Source organism: Plasmodium gonderi, assembly GCF_002157705.1.
Source record: "Plasmodium gonderi DNA, contig: Chr08, whole genome shotgun sequence".
Taxonomy (NCBI): domain Eukaryota; phylum Apicomplexa; class Aconoidasida; order Haemosporida; family Plasmodiidae; genus Plasmodium; species Plasmodium gonderi.
This window is the reverse complement of record NW_021628933.1, coordinates 1,719,836-1,742,055: the sequence shown is the minus strand read 5'-3', so window position 1 is coordinate 1,742,055 and position 22,220 is coordinate 1,719,836. Positions and strand designations below refer to the sequence as shown.

Here is a 22,220-nt window from a genome sequence, read left to right as displayed (position 1 = left end):
CTTCTCCTTTTTTGCTTCCCCTTTTTGCTTCTCCTTTTTTGCTTCCCCTTTTTTGCTTCTCCTTTTTTGCTTCCCTATTTACGATCCCTTTCGTGCCCATTTTTTTGCTCACTTCGCGCACTCGTCGACTCCTCCCTCTACGAACTCACAAAAATGTATAGTCTTCTAATTTCCCATTTCTAAATTACCAGGCAAAATTTAATGAATAATTTACAGAATATTTTTTCTCACATTTTGCACAAAACCTTTCACTCCCTCCGTCCTCATCTCCATTTTTTTTTTTTTTTTTTTTTTTTTTTTTCGTATTGCATTATTGCACAATTTTTTACACCATATTCTTTTATATATACATTTATATTTTTATATTTTTTAATTTCACACACGTTTGATTAAATCTTTATTTGCTCTTTAAAGATATGCACATATTCATTTTCATAAGTTCTCAATTTTTTTGTTTTTTATTTTTTTCACACTTTTTTTACCCTTAGGTTTTTTATGGATATATGGTATTTTCTTTTCCTTCATGCACATGTTCCCATCGTATACAACTTTTCCTTTTACCCACCTCACATCGCTCCGACACACTTCATGTGGCATCTTCATCTACCCTATTCACTTGACAACTTCGACTAACCACTTCAAATAACTGCATGGACTATTCACTTCGAATAACTGCATCGAATAACCGCATGGACTAGCCACTTCTTGTTATAAGAGTCACTACCGTTTGCACCATCACCCTGCGTTGCACGTCCGAATAATGGCATCAGCCTGACCATTCCCTTAGCAGTGCCAACAATAATAACAAAAGGAAGAAATCAAAGAGGAAAGGATATTATACAACCCATAGAACACGCCAAATTGCGCGCATGCATTTAAGCAATCGTATCTGTGTGTTCAAACATATATATATTCATATATACATGAACGAATAATACAGGAGCAGATACACATATATTTGCTTATATCTCCGAACGAATATTCACACATAATTCTGTGGATCACAATCTGCATATTGCCCCGACCATCTGTTATGTATAGTCCTAGATAGTGAATAGAAGATGTAAGTATCTTATGGCTGTAGAATTAATCAAACGAATGCTAAATGTCATTCCTTCCCAATAAGATCCCACTGACATGTTCAGAAAAAAGAAAAAAAAAAAAAAAAAAAACATAAGTGATACTTGTAAAACACTTTAACTATTTTATACATGTATATCGTCTAAAACCAAAACATGTTCACATATACACACGCACGACCACTTACACACACATATTCATGAACAAGTAAAAATTTCTCCCAGTCCCTCTAACTCAAATTTCGCATTTCCTCCATTTGTAGGTGGGGAAAAATTGTAAGCAGCGTATCCAATGCACTGGATTTCAATCAAGCCACCCTTAGTGGATGCATAGATATCATATGCATAGAATCTGAAATTGAAAATAAACTAAAAGGAGAAAACAAAATAAATGTTACATATAAATCTACTCCATTCCATGTAAGATTTGGGAAAACAAAATTATTAAGATCAAAAGAAAAAATTGTCAGTATCCTAGTTAATGGCAAAAGCACAAATCTACATATGAAATTAGGAAGTGCAGGAGAAGCTTACTTTGTTGAAAAAACATATGAAGATGTAGAAGAAGAATTAGAAACGTCTCCTTTGTCATCACCTCGTCATGAATATGACGATTTATATCTAGATCAACACATCGATAGTTGCAGCATTAATGATTCCCTAAACAATTTTAAAAGTGATGATGATTCTGATCAGTCCTTTCTTCAAAATATTGCTTTCGATAGACGAAAATCAGTAGACAAAAATTATAAAATGGACCAAGGAAAAGGGAGAAGACAAAGCAATAATGAAATAAAAGGAAAAAATGACAAGCGTCATGATCACCTAGATCAGCATCATCAACATGACCAGTATGATCTGCATGACCAGCATGACCAACATGGCCAACACCACCATCATTCTACTTTTAATAAAGATAATCAGAAAAAAAAAAAAAAAAAAAAAAGTCCCCATATGCACCATCATGCAAATAATTTATTAGGTGAAAATTATGAGAATTATACTAATAAAAGAAAAACAGCATATGATGATCAAAATGCAAATTCGGAATGGTCTTGGTCATGGGGAAGATTACCCCATTTAAAAAACCAGGAGTATATTTCAGATAACTGTACAGCCATTTCGTCTAATAACAAAAATGAAAAAAAAGGGAGGAAATTAAAAAAATTCTATAATAAAAGTGAATCAGTACATGATCATTCCTCATCGATGGATGATCAAAAATGCGTACGTAAAAGAAATTTTAGCGAATCAAACGTAAGAAAATGTATTACTAAAGACAAAGAAGCAAAGCGATTTTCACATACGAGCCAAGGCAAGTATTTAAAAGTATATCAAGAAAATCATTTAGATCATTTAAAAAAGGAAATTCCTAACAAAGAAGGCAATGTTCATGACATCAAGTTGAATCCAAAGAAAAATCACAAAGGCAGCTATGCAGTTGGAACAACCACGAAAATGATCAACCCAACTCATCAAAGTGATAATTACATCACCAATAGTGGAAACAATGACAATTTGGGAAAGGTCGAAAGGAAAAAAGGAACTGGTCGTCATGAATTTCAAAGTAGAGGGGATATAACGGAAATCAAGAGACAAGGCGAAAGGGAAAGCCAAAGAGGAAGTCAACGGGGCAGTCAACGGGGCAGCCAACGGAGCAGTCAACGGGGCAGTCAAAGCGAAAGCCATAGAGGAAGTGATGCGAATAAGTTGCGCATGAATATGGACTTGAAAATGATAAAGGAGGAAAAAAATAAAGCAGAAAAAAAACAGGAAAATCAGGATAAGTCAGAACATATAGAAGGTCGCCCATTGGGAGAAGGAATAAGCGATAAGGGACCTCACAGGAAAAGCGAGAAGGGTCTTGAGAGGGAGAAGCAAAAAATTATAGAAAAATTGAAACAGAAAGCCAGGGAGCAAGCAAAGGAAAAAATTCCGGAAAGGGAAGCAGAACGGGAAGCGGATCGTGAAGCGGAAAACATATTTGAAAAACTTTCAGAATATGAGACAGAAAATTTGAGCAAAACAGTATATTCCAGAGAAAGAGGGAATGGAAGAGGACATTTCAAATCACAACATGAACATTCCTCGGACGAAAATCTAGGAATGGATTCAAACGATGAGGAAAATCATATGAACTACTCGAAGGAAGAACCGGACAACTGTTTTGACGATGATATTCAAAATAGAATCGAGTGTAGTCTATGTGGTCATTTATTACTTAACCAAAATGTAGATAATGAACATAACGATTATAACATAGAAATACATAATAAAAATATATTTGAAGCAAATATAGTTACATATGACCAGATAGATAAAAACTCTAACTTGTGGTATCACCCATCTCTTGTTTTTCGATTTGATAAAAAAGATCCTTACTACCCCTCAAGGGTTGCCTTACCACTGTTAGCATCATGGGTTGTATTCAACCAACCTCTGTCCATTTTGGCTGTCGAAAAGTTATTAAACTCATCCTTAACATTAGTAGAAACCAAGGATAAAGGATGGAGAAATTGGTTCGGTGTATCCAGTGCCGAATACAATAACACAGTCAACACCAAAACTTCAAGCAAAGGGTGGGACAACAAAGGATCCAATCAAATTGAAGACAAGAAAAAGGAAGGAAAAAAAACTACGAATCTCACTACTACTGACGCTGCAACAGTTGCTACCACTAGCAGCGGCAACGACAGAAACAGTAACAAAAATGATAAGCGTAATAGCAACAAAGATGATAAGAATTACAGTAACAAAAATGACATGCATAACAGTAACAAAACTGGCAAGCACAACAATAGGAGTAGCATAAACTCCAGTAGTGCTAACAACAATGCAACAAATGAAATGCCAAATTTGAAAGAGAATGAAGTGAAAAGGAGTATACAAAATTCAGTACACAACCAAAGCGAAGTTAGCCGGAGAAGCACCAGATATGGGGATGAAAGAATAAAGATACGGTATCGAAAATCATTAAGACCAACTTCAGAACAGCTACAATCACTTAATCTAAAAGAAGGAGCAAATACTATTACCTTCCTAGTTACCTCATCCCTCCAAGGTACCAAAAGTATAAATGGTACTATATACTTATGGAAAAAAAATGCGAAAATTGTCATTTCAGATGTTGACGGAACTATAACAAGATCAAATGTCCTTGGACACATAATGCCCATAGTAGGAAAAGATTGGTCTCACGATGGTGTTTCCCAATTATTTAACAAAATAAATAATAATGGATATCATATTCTGTACTTAACTGCCAGAGCTATTGGTCAGGCTGATTCAACAAGGGAATATTTATTTCGTTTTAAACGAAATGACAATAATAAATTACCAGATGGACCATTAATTTTAAGTCCAGACAGACTCTTCCCGTCTTTCAAAAGAGAAGTTATAGATAAAAAACCATATATTTTTAAAATTGCTGCTTTGAGGGATATTCGTAACCTTTTCCCTCTAAACCATAATCCGTTTTATGCGGCCTTTGGCAACACTGAAAGTGTAAGAACAGAGCTGTTCAAAAAAATAAAATCAGAAAAATATGCATCTCTTCACTCATGTACATATGGATATATATATATATATATATATATATATATATATATATATATATATATATATATGAACGCACCTTTAAATGATGTTTGCCCACGGAGAGATAATAACCCTTTTATACTCTCTGCATTATCATTTAACTTCATACATTTGGGCAGGTGCACCAATTTGTGTACCCTCTTTTCCCTTCATAAAACATCATACACACGAGAAAATAACACTTTCTGAACTTTCAAAGGATCATCGAGCGTACATATCCGTTGGAGTCCCTGAAGCAAAAGTTTTCATCATAGACAACAGGGGCATTGTTCACCATGTCAATTCGACTTATGCGAAAACGTAATGAAGAGCGCAGGAAATGCGAAAATGAAAAACATAAAAATAAACGAGTGCAAAGCAAAGAAGCGAAAAATGTGCTTCCATACTTGACTCGAACGCAAAAGCACAATGTACATGCAACATCCTTACATGTAGAAAAATTTCTTCACGCTGTCGTTTAATTTCACCTCCTCCGTTTAGCTACGAAACAATGAGCGAAATAACCGAACACATGTTCCCATGTATTAAAAATGATCAAAAGAGAGAAGATGATGACCAAGTAAAGAAGAAAAACAATAAAATATATAGTTTAACGAAATTATGACGTCTGTGCATTCACGAGGATTGCGTAATAGTGATTTTATTGTACATATATATATATATATATATATATATATATATATATATATATTCTATATCGCAGTTCCTCTAATCAAATTGCATAGAATTCATACGGTTTAACATTTGAATACATTGTGTTGGAATGGTGCATACAAGTTATACCTACACATGAGCATGTACATATTTACCTACGTGTATGCATACGTATCACACAATCCATGTATTGCAAATTAAATTTTCACCCATCCCATAATTGTTCTCAATTTTCACATTTAAAATTTGTCTTAAAGTGTTATGGCACGAAATTTGCGAACAGAATAATATTTGAACATGTATTGTCAAGCAAATATGAGACGTCTCTTCTCGTTTCGTTTGTTTGCTTTTAGACCTGCTTCGTCCCTCTTCATGTTGTCTCATATCTTCTCTTTCCTTTCATTTTCGCAAGTTATAACTTTTCATCATCACAACTCTTCGCCGCATAACTTCCCATGATAAACATCCTTTTCATTTCAAGTAGTAGTGTATATATACATGACTTTTAATTGAATTGAATTTTATTGTGTTCCATTTCGGATCTGTCAAATTTTGTTATCTCCGTGTATCATTCTTTTTTTTTTCCTTGCACATGTTTATTTATAACTTCATTCTCAGTATCCATGTTCTTATTTTTTGTGATGTATGTGTAAAAAGTTACTTTTTTTCGTATGCACATACATAGTAACAATTTTAGAATCGTTTCGTTGAGTGTATATACAGATGCACCTGCATAAACATACGGTTGCATCATTATATAGAAAAAAGAATATGATACTGCATAAATATATTTTTGTCAACTCGCAGAAATGTAGACTGTAGAAAATATTTCTGCAATTCATCACCTTCCATTTTTAATGCATATTACGCGTAATAACATTTCAAAAAAAAATTTTTTAAACCTCTTTTTAGTATAATTCCTTTCAGTACTGGAAGATTAATAGTCTGACCTACTACGAAAAGTACATGAATGTTAGCGACAGTAGTTGATTTCTTGGAATCCCTATCACGTCATTCACACCTTTTCAATAATTCATTTGTTTAATTTTTCTCCCGCCTTTTTTTTTTTTTTTTTTTTTTTTTTTTTTTTCTTTTGAAAATCCCCTTTTTAGTTTTTAAATACATACACACTGATCTGTGTACCTCATTGTAAGGACAAAATTTCAAAATGTTTTTATTAATTGTCTTTCTTTCTAATTAATCATGTACACTTATAAACACACAAAATTTTTTGAAGTGATACGCACAAAATAACAAAATGTATGTAGTGCGATGTTTCTTTTATTGTTATGCATTATAAGAACACGCACTGGGGAGGGGTATCGCATACCGCTTCCTATTTTATTTTATTCATTTTACGTATATATATTTTTTTTTTATTTTTTTACCATTTTGTTCAAATCGGATGCCCTTCCAACCTACATGCACTTAAGTAAAATTTGATATATTCGTAGTACCCATCATCCATGATTATATTACATTATTCTTACTTTTTAAAAACAACAAAATTAACACTGATTTATACTCAGATATTAAGCAGCCCAAGTGGTTATTAACATCATGGTGTTAAGGTTTTTTTTTTTTTTTTTTTTTTCTGTCCAATCCATGTTGGTGTGTTATAGGTATCAAATAATGAAAACATTTTCTTCACCATTCTTACAATAATTCAAATAAAACCATTAAAAGAAAAAAAAAAAAAAAAAAGATATACTAAAATTATAGCACAGGAACACACAAACCCATTTATATATCATTCTTATAGGGGAAGTGTCCAAAAAAAGGAATTAAAAAAAAAGGCACTTTTATACACTGTATTAGTATAAAAAATAACAAATACAGTGTTAACTTGTTAAAAGGTTATTTACAACTAGAAAAATTAGAGGTACATGGGAATGTGAACTCCTAGTGCATAGGGGAATCTATGCCACATGGAATCTGCTAATATGTGTACATAGTAATGGCAGTAAAAAAAAAAAATATATATACATATATATATATATATATATATATATATATATATATATATACATAATAAAATTTAACATAGCAGAATATAATAAGACATAGTGGAATATAGTAAAACTTAACACAATGAAGGGCTGTAAAATATAAAACATAATAAAATGATAAACTTAAAACAAAACAAATAAACTTCGTTCGTATAATTAAAATCAATTAGGTTAATTCGATTCAAGTGAAGTGCGGGTGTAACAGAAAGCGGGGGTGGGGGGAAATACATGACTAGTCAATAATGAGTTCATCCAATTTCCAATCCTCATAGCTGCCATTCGGGAGATATCTCCTCAATATGAATGGAATCGACTTGTTATGTAACTCCTTTTCTGCTATAACCAGAGGATCGTTATTTAAGTAATTATCATATTCATTCTTTCCGTTTGAAACCTCAATCCCTTGTGTTTCAATGGGTATTGTTAAAGGGGCATTTAAACTTATCTGTAAAGCTCGTGTACCTATAATTCTTGCCTTTTCATATTTTGTTAAATATGGGCTCGTTATTCTTATATTTTCATCATTCCCTTCAGAATTCTCGTAATCAGATTTCTCCTTTTTAATTTGATTATCAGTTATAATGTCAATATCATTTTCATAATTATCACCATCATCACTGTCAACTCCTTGCCCAAATTCATCTCCCATGAAATCGTCATCATCATTCAGGTAGTTCTCGTTGAATCCATCCACTACAGGGGCAGAGGGGGAAGAAACATGGTAACATGATGGTGAAGTGACGTGACCATAAAATTGGAATGACGGAGAAGTGATAAATAACTAACAACTACACTACAAAATAACATGAAACAGGAAAACATTCTTTTACAAAATGAAACCAAAATGTCCATTGTAACATATACCAAAAAAAAAAAAAAAAAAAAAAAAAAAAAAGTATTCCGTCGTCATAAAATGTTATATACAGGCTATTCCCCTAAATGTTTTTATCTTTTCATGTATTTATTTGTATTACTTGTTGTGTTCGGGAAATCTTTTAATAAGAACAAGAAGATGAGGGGAAAATAAAAAGAGGGATAGGTGAAAGTTCTTATGGAAAAAAACAGGAATTGTACTATATTTCCCTTCCCCTTTTCCAAATAATAAAATCGATTTTTTCAAAACGTCAGCAAATATCCAATGGATAAGGAGCCTTTTTCTTCCCTTGTGTTATTCATATGTATAATTTTGTAAAGATATACAAATATATGTACACGCTTCAAATTTTTTTTTTCCAACTTTCAACAGTATAATAAATTGTGCTTCATCCGGTGTGGGAGGGAAGTTAAATTATTCAATTTGTTGAAGGCAAAAAAATTGGGAACAAGAATTCTAAATAATTCTTAATTTCCTAAAAAGAAGGAAAAAATTTATATAAGAACGAATTTTTTCACATATGTACAAGCAGTCACAATAGAGTTTTTACTTTTTTTTTTTTTTTTTTTTCTTTTTTTTTCTGCATACATATTTATTCCACTGCAAGAGGCGCAAACAATTTTTTGCCTTCACATTTTTATTCGCTTGCGAAAAAATATATACATTATATGTACTATATATATATATATATATATACATATCTCCATGCCAGGCTAAGTTTCACCAATTTGTATTTAATGAAAAAAACAGGACATTTTTTTTTTGAAATCCTATTACGAAAGAAAAAAAAAAAAAAAAAAAAAAAAAGCGCAAACGGAAACGGAAAAACAAAAACAAGCTGATAATTTATTAACAAACGAATTTATTATAACCGGAAAAAATATATTAGCAGCTTTACCTTTTTACCACGTCTATTCTACTTGGTACATGTACAAATGGAAATATTTACATGTGGAGGGAAGAAGAAAAGGGAATTTCATTGCTTACCCCCAATTAATTATCCATATAACAGAAAATATGATTTCCACTTGGAACTTTTTATAAAAAAAACAAAAAATCGAAATATATATTTTTATTTCAACAAAAGCAATTATTTCAAAATGGGGTCAAGCAGGTATGATATAATATAAAATAAAAATAATTAAGGCTAAAATGAGAAAATACAAAAATTAGTAAGTGGATGTATATAAATGTAGGACAACAGTGAGAGGAAGCTATCACACTATGTCTTCTTATAGCACGCTTCTTATATTTTGAAGCCTTATTTAGCGTAGGGCAGAGGGAGGGGGGGAGAGAGAGAGACAAATAAAATCTATTTTTAAATAAAAAAAGCACCACAAATATTTATAGTTATAAATGAATCCCGAATAATTTCTCTCACACAATACCACAACAGCGTCTTGAAGGCAACTTCCCCAGTATTTTGTACATAACGATATTAAACATGTGCATGAATATTCTTTATATTCATACAAACCATTTTACCTGGAATGTTAAAAAAAATACAACGCAACGTAATACAATACAATGTACTGTAATACAACACAATACAGTACAACACCGATTATGCAACTCCTAGTGACATAGAGCATGAATACATTATTATCCTCATATGTCTCATCCATTATGTAGTTCCCTATAACATTTTATATTTACCATTTTTGAGAATCCCCTACCGAAGCAGAATCATTTGTTTGTTTCTGCTTCAATCCACATTTCATATTTATATGAATGTGTCTAATATTTCCCTATTATTAAACCAAAAAGGGGAGATGAGAAGGAAAAAAAAAAAAAAAAAAAAAAAAAGGGCACAAAATGGTGATACTATGTTTCCATCGCTATATTCATGCTCCTTACATATAATATATAACTTTATTTACTTATTTCATTTATAATCCAAATGATATCCAACCCACACTATTTGTTCAATCCCACTTTTGCTTATGTGCCACTCCTACAAAATATAGAAATCTTTGTTTTTTTTTTTTCTTCCCCCGTCTTTCATGTCATGAAAGGAAAAAAGTGAAATGTTAACTGAAACATTCGAAAAATAAACCAAACTGAACGTAATAATTTGTGCCTACTTAATTGTATACGTAAGTTCCTATTAAGGTTATGAATTGAGTGGGAAATAATTTACTTCTTCTCACTGTGTCTCGATTTCTTTTAAAAAAAAAATTATTATTCCATATCCATAGGCGCACTTTTTCTCTCCCCTAGCTAGGGGAACAAAGCCACATGTCAGAATGCATACAGCAAACATGTGACAAAACAAAAACAAATTAACCATTTCTAATACACACACAAAATAAAAAATAAAACACGTCACCTAGTAAAATAAATAAATAAATAAAACACTCCGTGAGATGCAATTCATAGGAGAATAAATAATTAGCAAACTTTGTCCCCCACCCCAGCTTGGCACACACACCATCTCGCAATATTACTTTTGAAACTTAAATCCATTAACGTTACTTTCTTTTCAAGAGCATAAGACTTCTTTGATAAGAAACAATATAATTTTGTTAACATATAAATACATACTTACATGTGTGTGTACATATATATATGCGCCCGCGTTCATCTTTGTCAGTAATAATTTCCGTTTTTTTAATTTCCCACAATGCACAATTTTGTTCTGAGTGAAAAATAAAGCACTCAATGAGAAAGGTAAACGAGGAGCGTTCCCACACTCATGGACAAGGCATAACTCCTTTGACATATGCGTATCTCTGTTCCTTCCCACCCAGTACACATTTCAAATACCCCTCCACATTTAATCGAGAAAATTTTAGCAAAAGAGTCTAAAAAAAGCGTAAGGTACGATAAATTAAAAAAAGAAAAAAGAATTACCGAAAGTAAGGGGGAAATAAAGGCGCATTCAAGTGGGAAATAAATAGGGCAAGCATTGAGAAGCATAAAAACGTAATCACAGAGGGTCAATAGAAGAAATTACAAAAATGTTCGCGTAAACTATAAACACCATTTATTTAACATACTAAATGAAAGTCCTACTTTAAAAAAAAAAAAAAAAAAAAAAAAAGAAGAATATAATGTAATAGAATAGGATATAATAGAATAGAAAAAAAAAAAAAAAAAAAAAAAATGCGTAATTATATTTTACAACATATCACTATGCGTTATACAGAAGCAATATGGACATATGTCCATTCTTAAATGTGCTAGGAAGCTATACTGAATGGAACAATTTTTGTCTCTGCTCTTTTTCTTCTCCCTTTTTCTGCACCCCTTTTGTCTACCTTTTTTTTCTTTTTTTTGTAAATTAAAACTTTGCAAGGAGGCACTGCACACATCTCTTGTGTAACTCTCTCGCAGTAAACATTTTAACCCCTACAAGTTTCCTTGCTTTTGATTGTACCTAAGTTGCATAAACGTAACTGGTGCACACACAGTGCATAAGCAGATACAGTGCTAAGGAGGCCTTCTCCACATAGGCACCACGCGCTGCATACAAGATACACTTTCATCATATACCCACTTGTTCCATCAGCTATTTACACAAAATGCACAGTGATAACGAACATATAGACAGCGAAATCCTTGAGAAACAGCAAGAAATAATAAAATGCGCCAAACATCAAGACTTCATAAGACTCCAAATTGTGATTCAACCGTATATTATGAACAATGACATCGAGATGCTGAACGAGATAAACATTTTACATTGGTCATGCTATTGTGGGTTCACTGAATTGGTAAAAAAATTGATTAACCTAAACTGTGACATAGAAAAGGAAGACTTAGTGAATAACGATACGGCTATTTATTACGCTATAAAAAATAGTAACTATGAAATTGTATTACTACTAATAAAACATTTCGGTATTTCCATACTCTTTCATAAAAATAGAAGAAAAATGAGCCCATTCTTAACAGCTATTAGTGAATTCAATGAAGATAAGATATTAGAAACATTACACATTTTAGAATTTTTATATTTAAACGGAGTTAGTTTAGAAGAACAAAATGAACATGGTCAAACGGCTTTATTTTTAAGTGTAAAAAAAAATAATATAAGCACATTACAATGGTTGCTAAGTAAAAATGTAAACATAAACCATCGAGATTTTTATGGAAACACAGTCCTACATATAGCTGTTAAATACTGTGACACAGATATTCTAAGATTATTATGTGATTATGGCTCTTTAAACTTAGTTTACTGTACATCTATTGAAAATAAATATACAAATGTTTTTCAGTTATGTTTAAAAAATAGATATTTTTTAGTATATATATTATTAAAAAAATGGCAACTACAAAATAAAATGTGTAAAGGATTAAAGATATGTAAAACTATTTATGCATTCTATTTTTGGTTCTTCGCCATTTTAAACTTAATTATTTACATTAATATTACCAAATCGTTTTGGGTTCTTAAGAAATATCATACATTATCTATCACATGGATATCCATTTGGCTATTTCAACAATTTTTATGGTGTATTCTATATTTTAAAAATCCAGGCTTCTACAAAAAAAATAATATTTTAAGAAACAGACAAGGAAAAAATAATTCTACTTTTACATATACATATGATGGCTCATTTAAAAAAAAAGCAGAATATCAGTTAAACAACATCGAAATGGAATTATTTAAAATTAATAAAATGATCATTTCTGCTAACATGGCACTTACAAAAATTACCAACCCAGATGATTTGGAGTGCACAAAGTACGACCAACTTATTCTTAATTTGGAAAGCCAAAAGTTATCTCTCTATCCTCAGGTCTCTCAGGAACGCATTAATTCTCTCGACGTCGATTACAGAAATTCTATATTATATAACCAAAACCCACGGGTGAGCTTGCTTCTTCCAATCGCTCCAAAAACACACATGTGCATTCTACATGCATATGTCACATGCATGGACAAAACAATTCTAAATATGCTACTACCAATAGTAGTACTGATGGTAGCTATAGTGATAATTTCATAACAAATCATATAACAGGAGTTATGACAGCACTTGTTGTCACCGTAGAGATAACATGGGGATTATTCCCGTGTCCCACACTAATACACGGCATAAATACAATTACTCGATTTCCTTTCCTCTCTTCCCTTTTTAACAGAATGTGTGTGTTACTTGCAGCATTATCAAACCCCCGAGGGTTCACCATTGTGCGGAATGCTTACACTGCATCGTGTAAGCAATGAGCGAAAGAGAGAAGTGGAATTAGCGACAGAGGAATAAAATAGCTATATTTTCTCTATTTGCCTTTTTCATTTCACTCACTTTGCTTCTCCCTATGTGCAGACACCAAGATCACCACTGCGTATGGGTTGACAACTGCATAGGTAATAGTGAACCCATTCTTTTATAAATCTAAATAAGCATCCCTCCTTGTGCTCTAAACCTAATAAATTGACATTCAATAAATATTCTCTTCTTTTACACTTTTCACATTTTCTTAGGAATAAAAAATCAGCGATCCTTCTACATGTTCATATTTTCCGTCCTCGTCTTATTACTATACAATTATTATTACGTTTTTTTATATTTAAATTTGTTTCACAAAACGGTAGATTATGTAAGCATATTGTATTGATCATATGACAATAGTTTCTGATAATTTCACATTAAATAATTTTAGGTCGATTTCTTTTTTCTTCCTCATTTTTGCATCCTCCCCTTACAGGCATTCGCTTTGCTCGTTATATTGTGCAACTTCATTAACATTACCCTACTCGCATTCATAACATACTTGTTTGCACGAAACACGAGGACCATATTAACGAATATTACCTTTTATGAACACTTCAAAAGGTAAGGAGAGTGTTAATCCATAAATGAATATGCATATATATATATATATATATATATATATATATATATATATATATATATATATGTATGTGTGTCCCATGTGTTGGGTGCAAAAGGAGAGTACTTACAATACTAAAATAAGAGATTTTTTTTCTATGTGGCAAATGTATCATTTTAATTCATCCCCTCCAATTTCTTCTAATTGTTCAGGCCTAACCACATAACAGATAAATACAATACCGAATTGAGGTGCTGGGATTTTCAAAATTTAAGCCTCAAAAAAGTTTTAAAGTTAGACATAATGAAAAAAAAAAAAAAAAAAACAAGCTTATTATTTATAATAACATTTTGAGACATTATTGTATAACATATAAATGGCATTTTGTTTTTGTTATATTCCTTTCTAAATCCCTTTTTACACCTTTTTTTATCACCCTCATACTCATCCTACAGAAACGTGTATTCCTTTTGGTCTCTAAATTACGACGAACCATACCTAAGACACGGCAAAAAATCAGTAACCGTATTTTTTTTTTTTTTTTTTTTTTCGTTTATATATATTGAATATGAATACATTTCACATTCCGAGCTCCAAAGGTCAAAAACATTAACACTGCGCTAACCGTTTGTGCATTTTTTTTTTTTTTTTTTTTCATACAGACAAAAGATAATTACTATACTCTCATTACAGACAGGATATAAGATAAAAGAATTCATGCGACATTTTTTTTTTTTTTTGCTTATTATGAATTATTCCTAAACAATAACTTTTTGTAGTATTTTTTTATTTTATAAAAACCCTTTTTTAAATGTTTATCTATTCTGCAAATTGTTTTTTCTTTTTTGCAGTCATAATGTAACACTAGGAAAAAAAAAAAAAAAAAAAAAAAAAAAAACCAATTCGATTATATATTTTTTCTTCGTTTCCTACATTATATATATTTATCCAAATTTTTTATCATATTCATTACATATGCCATTCTAGGAAAATCTAGTATTCAGAGTTATATCCTATATCTCCCTGTATTTCTTTTCCTTTTTTTTTTTTTTTTTTTTTTTTATTTTTTTTCCATAATAAATGTTTTCTTTTTTTTTTTTTTTTTTTTTTTTTTTTTAAATTTTTTTTTTTTTTTTTTTTTTTTTTTTTTTTTTCATATTTTATTTTATTATTATTTTTTCCTTATTTTTCCTTATTTTTTCTTTTTTTTTCCTTTTTTTTTCCTTTTTTTTTCCTTTTTTTTTCCTTTTGGTGTGCGAGAATATTACCCCTTTTTGCAAAGCTAAAAACGAAAAAAATAATAATAAAATTAACGTAATGTCACAAAATTCTTCAAAAGCATCATTTTCAACATCTTTTCATGAACGCTTGTTGAGGGCTTTTCCCTCTTTATGCAAGACGCTCCTCCAAAAAAGATAATAATTTTACTCTTCAGACGTTTTGCTATGGGCTCTTTCATATATAATTTATCGGCTTTTATTTATCCTCTTTTTCTTCCATGCTTCTTTTCCTCCTTTTAATTGCTCGTTTTATATTCTTCTCATTTATACATTAACTTTTTTTCCTATTCTCTTTACACCTCGGCTTTCACTTCTTCGATTTATGTATCACTTCATATTTTCCTTTTTTCTTTTCCCCCTCTTTTTTCCCTCTTTTTTCCCACTTTTTTCCCACTTTTTCCCCACGTTCATTTCTTCCTCCTACGCGCCCCTTTTGTTTCCCCTTCACGGCATCGTAAAATGGACATAAGCAACATAAAAAAAAAAGTCGAAAGCGAAAACAACAATCGCATCAACATAACGAATGTCAAGTTCCGCAATTGTCTTTGCCTATTTAACAACTACTCCAAGTGTTATGTAAATATTAAGAAAAAATCTAACAGGGAATCCTCCAAATATGACAAAATATATGGAAATGAAAACATCAGAATTAGAGAAAAAAAGAGGAGAGATTGTAACAAAGAAACGTCACTGGAGTTTACATACCCATACAGATATGAACATAACAGAAGCATTTTCCTAATAATAAATAGTCAAAATATAAATTCTCGCAATAGTTACTTATGTCACAATGACATTATATATATCATATATAATAATAAAAAATATGAACATGTAAATGTACAGAAAAGAAAAAAAATAATGAAGGGAAAAAAAAAAAAAAAAAAAAAAAAAAATGCATTATATGATTTAAAAGAAGACAGTTATAGCAGTCTAACAAGTTCAATTCCAAACCAACCAATAGATGAAAATCCAATATACAACAGCACTATATTCGAAACAAGCAATATGAATTTTTGTGAAACTTATGACAAAAAAAAAAAAAAAAAAAAAAAAAACAGAGAAAACATTAGACAATTAGGAAAACAAGGAAAATTAAAAAATAAAAAAAATTATATATACTCTGATGATGATGATTCAGACAACAATTACGAACATATTTTCACACATATCAATTCAAATTTGCATTTTTTAAGTGTCTCAAATGATCATATAGAAAAAGAAAAAAATCTGTACATCCAAAATGAAAGGTATGTCAACTACAAAGATGTTATATTTAGAAAAATGAAATTTAAAAAAACATTATTTATCAATTTAGATACTTATAATTCATGGATACTTATAAAAAAAAGTATACTAATAAATGAGTACCTTAATCGATTCGCTAAAAATGACTTGGTGGACATAAACGATGTGCTATACGACGTCGTGAACATGCATAACAGGGTTGTAAATTGCTACACGAAAGTATATATTAATGATTATTTTTTGCTAATTAATAATAAAACAAAAGAAATCTTGGGTGTTCAGAAAGTCCCATTCGACCGAACATCCACAAATAATGCGTACACAGGTACAGAAATAAATACAGATAAAAATGAAAACAGCTTTAACATATCCACAACAAATGAAGAATCTAATTATTACAAATTAGTGTTAATCAAAAAAATGAACCTCAATCATCTCTTCGGAAGCGCAACAGATATCAACATTACCTTCACCTTTCACAATGTATGCTTAACAAGTCACAATAAAATAAATGACAACAATTCATATTTACTAATATATAACTACAATTTAGTTAAGGATAGTCATGTCTTTTTAAATAATACACACAATCTAGAGGAAGAGACAAAAGTATCTACCAATCATAACTTTCAACAAAAACAGAATAATCACGATTATATATACTTCAATAACTATATAACGAAAAAAATTGTAGAAAATTATATCACCTATAGTTTATATATTAAAGAATGTCTTCTCATCATCGACATTTTATATGTTCTAAATAACAGCTATGGAAATTTAATATACATTAAGGAGTACTACAAGTATGACCACGAAACATATTACACATTTGTGTATGATATTTTGAAAAGAAATAAAAATTACACCCAATTGAAGAATAATAGCAAAGATGATACCAGTTCCGTGTATTCACTATCTTCATACAGTGAAAAGGGTGACGACAATGATGATAGTGATAATTCTTCAACTTCAGGCAGTAGTGACAATTCTACCGTGTCTAGCACATCCTCTGAATCTATTTTCTGCAATGGAGGAATCAAATTTAATGCAAACCTTACTACTGAAGAAAAAGGAGTGTTGATGGAACTAAATAACGATTTCGTATACCTAATGCCTAAATATAAACTTATATTTCATCCAATTATTCTAAGTGACAAGGAAAGCAATAGTAGTCACTTGGAAATCACGAGAGAAATATTAAAATTAGGAATTTGCTTAAGAAGAATTCAAAGATTTATCGAAATTAACAAAAGAGGACAGTGTTGTAACTTCACTTTTGATATATTCTGTTGCTGTTTGTATAACATCAGTTTACATATTCTAAATCATATTAACAAGATTGAAGAAAATGTAAGGAATGTTTATAATTTTTCCAGAATTTACATGAAGGATGGACCTGGTGGAACCCATGGAAATGGCAATATAAATGAACACAGTATGAATGAAAATAGAACAAACCATCTTCCTATGTGTTTATTCGACTCAAATGCATTATCTACATGTACAGATCCAGAAGAAAAGAAAATTTTCTTCAGCATCAACAATTTATTTCGCAAAAATGTAAGAGATTTTAACCTATTTTTTAATATCAATATTGATAAAGCAGAAGATATTTCTCTTTACAAAATAAAAATAAGCATTCTTCCATTAATTCAAATAGCCAAACTTCTTAACAAAATTATTAATAAAATTATTGCCAAAAAAAAAATGAACAATTCAAAGTATTTAATCGATCTGATATACAAATTGCAGGAATATCTAAACTCAGATAATATTAACAAAACCGTGCTTATATATTTATTAAAAAATATCACTACCCCTTTATTCGATTTTATTAAAAATTATATTTTCTATGGAAAAGTAAAGGATATATATAGAGAATTCTTTATACATGAAAATAAAAATATTACACCATATTATAAGCAAACCAATAAATTATACTGTTCAAATATTTATAAATATATATATAAAAAATATATAGACCTCTCTACCAATTATTGGGGTGCCAAATATGTTTTGCTAAATAATAAAGTTCCCCTTTTTTTGAAAAATATCTCGTATTATATTTTCATAACTGGTAAATACATTGATGTGCTTTTAGCTTGTTCCAAACTCTTAACATTGAAGAACCAGCATTCTTACCCCTTGCACATCGGTGGAGGAGAATTCCATAGACATGGTGAATTCCACATGAAAACAGAATTACGAAATAGTGATGATGGCTTCCACAACACTGTCACGGATAGAGGTTGTGCAGCATCTGAAGAAGACATGAAAAGTTCATACACAACATCAACCATGTTGAAGAACAGACATAAACAATCCTCCAATAGAGGAACGTACGAAAACATAAATGATACCTGTAACCCTGAAGAGGACAAAATATTCAGCAATTTTATGAACTCTCAAAAGAACAATAAAAGTTGTTTTCTAATATATGATGGAGATAAGAAAACATATGAATATCTAATACAAAATCAGCATTTATTTGCATCGAAAAAAATGTTCGAGTTATATATAAAAAAAATTGATATTAAGGAAAAAATAAAACATCATTATTTTTTCTTCTTCTTACAAATTAGTGATTATTTAAAATATTTCTATATTCTAGCACATGAATATTTGGAAAAATTATATAACAACAAAAAGAATAGTAACATATTGAATAAACTGAAAAATTATTTTGATATTTCTTTACGATCCTCTGTACTTTATCATTTGAAATACAAAAATGATTACAATGTAGACATGTCAGACATTCTCAGTATTATAGACAATGTTAATCTTATTATTGATTTGAAAAATTTCTACCTCAACTCGGATCAAGTTAGATTTGGTAAAGGGAATTATGAGGATGTAGCTAACCATGAAGAATCTAGGAATAGAAAGGTATTACTCAAGTATCAGGAAATAGAAGATGAAAATGGACCTTACTTTCCTAAGAGGCATCTGAACGATGAAGGGGAAGCACTCAGAGGAGGAGCACCCCATCTTGAAGAATCGGGGAATGAAGACACAGATTTAGATCCAGAAACGGATAGCCAAGAAGATGGTGATAAACAAAAACAAGAGGGAGGAATAAGCAAAATAAATGGACAGAAAAAGAAAAAAAAAAATTACGCAAAACAGGGAAGAACGACAAAAGGAATGATGGATGAACAATGTCTCATGGGAGAGAAAAAAAAAATACTAGCGAATCTAAAAAACAATGTTCTAAGCAACATACATAACAATATGCAAACGAACACAAACGTAGAAATATACAAGGGACTAGTCCTCTCTTATCACAATATGTTTCCCTACAACTTAATATTTAATAATATAACCATATTTAAGTACTCTCTAATATTCCGAATCCTAAATTATTGCAAATACATTGAACATAAGTTAACGGAAGTTTGGTTAAATCATATGTTTGTAAAGAATATATTTATAAATGAAGAATGTAGAAACAATCTGATGATATGCATACACACAAGAGAGTGTATGATTCACTTCTTAAAATGTTATGTGTATCATTTACAAAATGATGTAATCAAAGCTGAATATAATTATATGAATAACAAGTTGAAAGAAACACTCATTTTTGATGACATTATACATATCCATAACAAATACCTGAATAATGTACTTAAATATTCTTTCATTATGAATCAAAATATTATCAATTCTATTTTAAAACTTATTTCCATATCGCATATATTTACCAGACATATTCTAAAATTTAACTTCAACAAAAATGAGCAAATTGAAAATTTAGCGGCCCACGAAAGTGCCAAATGTGAAAACAGCAATAATAGTGGCAGTAACAGTAACAGCAATAACAACTGCAACAGCAATGGCGGACATCTAAATCGAAATGGAACTGATAGAAAGAAAAAAAAAAAAAATAGCTATCATAGAAAATTTATTCAAGAATTACTGAGCGACCAAGCATACATTTCAATGATACACAACACCATTAAGCATTATGATAGGCATTTCAAAAACTTTTTCTTGGACCTCACTGAATATGTTAATAATAACATAGATGACTATGCTCATAATTTTTTAATTAAGCTAGACTACAATTTTTACTACACTAACAAGTATAAAATTAATAATTCCACTTTGGCTATCACCCCAAATGAGGACCTAGGACGTGCAGCAAACTCCAATGAGAATCCCAATGAGTACCCCAATGAAGATCCAAATGAAGATCCAAATGAAGGTCCAAATGAAGGTCCAAATGAATCCTATGCAACTCCCAGTGCAGGAAGAGAAGCCATTCCTGCGAATAACATTTCATTTGCACGCGATGCACGTGATGGAATGGGAACCCGAGGAAGAAAGCAAGGGAGCCAAGTTGTTAGTCTCGCAAGTGGGAGTCCCGCTCACGTAAACAGACGCATCTACAATCAGGAACAGAATCGCACAGTCGAAAATGAGAGAAATATGTATGATCAAGCGAACTACGAAACGGGTTATGGATCCAGATATGTAGCTGGTTATGAAACGAATCCCCCACAGTCTCATCACCACCAACGATATGCACACCCACCTAGGGGCATACCCTCCGCTAGCACTCCGGCAGATTCCACTCGAAACGCAAACTATATGAACGCAAATGAGAATACTATGAATTACCAAAATGAGCACAGCACGAATTACCAAAATGAGCACAGCACGAATTACCAAAATGAACACAGCATGAATTACCAAAATGAACACAGCATGAATTACCCCAAATATGCACAGACGTCGAACATACATCCGAGCGACAAGAACGCCATTCACAATCAAACTGCACACATAAGAAACAATTACACCACAACGCACTTAAATAATAATGAAAATATGCTATACGAAAATAGGTATTCACCCTATCACCTGAACAGTCAGAATTTTCCATACAATGTTAATCAATACGAGCAAGAAGTTAATAGCTACGACAACAAAATGGCCAACACCACGAGTAGCAATGCAAACTATAGTAAGCTAAAAAAATACAGCATGCATAACAATGAGAATGTGACAAATATCAATGTTAGCGGTATTGACATAAGTGGAATCGATGTCAGTACTGTTGATAAAAATGCATATAAGTTCATTCCGAAATAGTAGTTACTACACAATTTCTTCTTCCTGATGAATATAATACATGTCTTCCAATCATCCTTCTTGAAAGAAAACCATCAACATACGTTCATACGTGTATGTGTGTCTATGAGTAATGTGCGTTAAAGTGGATATAGTGCTTGGAAAACCAGCATCTAGGGGATTGGCACTAGCACAACATACATATTAGCATGTGGATTCTTGTGTTCGTAGCCATTCCATCACGTGCACGAAGAATATCTATCTCTCTCTCTCTCTCTCTCTCTCTCTCTATATATATATATATATATATATATATATATATATGTATATGTGTGTGTGCGCATACCCAGAGCACATATTACACATTACCTTGGAACGAGCGAAAAGAATATTCATGGAGAGATGTACAGTTGAATAAACATTTTCAAAAGACCTTTTAAATTTTTTCTTTCCCACTTTCATTCTTCCCTTTTTTTTTTTTTTTTTTTTTTTGTTTTTCTTTTTTCGAAACTTATTTCATATGCATATTAAGCTTTGTCATTTTTCGTGAACAAACCCGATAACTCACCCAAAAACTTCGTACTTTTTGTAAACCTTCGCTTAATTT

General features: G+C 31.0%; 4 protein-coding genes across 4 annotated transcripts; 3 read left to right on the top strand and 1 right to left on the bottom strand.

The window, feature by feature from the left end:
- Positions 1-1,033: 1,033 nt before the first annotated feature.
- PGO_083520 (HAD superfamily protein) lies at positions 1,034-6,320 on the top strand (the record flags this gene model as incomplete). Its single annotated transcript, XM_028687574.1, has 5 exons — positions 1,034-1,035; positions 1,343-4,583; positions 4,876-4,976; positions 5,157-5,235; positions 6,243-6,320. Coding segments are annotated over 5 exons (3,501 nt in total).
- A 1,251-nt stretch (positions 6,321-7,571) lies between these two features.
- PGO_083510 (DNA-directed RNA polymerases I, II, and III 14.4 kDa polypeptide) lies at positions 7,572-8,122 on the bottom strand (the record flags this gene model as incomplete). The annotated part of the gene is made up of 2 exons (XM_028687573.1): positions 7,572-8,032; position 8,122. Coding segments are annotated over 2 exons (462 nt in total).
- A 3,615-nt stretch (positions 8,123-11,737) lies between these two features.
- Positions 11,738-14,707, top strand: PGO_083500 (palmitoyltransferase; the record flags this gene model as incomplete). Its single annotated transcript, XM_028687572.1, has 8 exons — positions 11,738-13,036; positions 13,311-13,384; positions 13,496-13,536; positions 13,654-13,769; positions 13,878-14,005; positions 14,216-14,296; positions 14,459-14,522; positions 14,666-14,707. The coding sequence occupies 8 exons, from the start codon at positions 11,738-11,740 to the stop codon at positions 14,705-14,707; spliced, it is 1,845 nt and encodes a 614-aa protein (XP_028543373.1).
- Positions 14,708-15,742: 1,035 nt separating this feature from the next.
- Positions 15,743-21,634, top strand: PGO_083490 (hypothetical protein, conserved; the record flags this gene model as incomplete). Its single annotated transcript, XM_028687571.1, has 1 exon — positions 15,743-21,634. One exon carries the CDS (start codon positions 15,743-15,745, stop codon positions 21,632-21,634), a length of 5,892 nt encoding a protein of 1,963 aa, XP_028543372.1.
- Between the last annotated feature and the right edge of the window lie 586 nt (positions 21,635-22,220).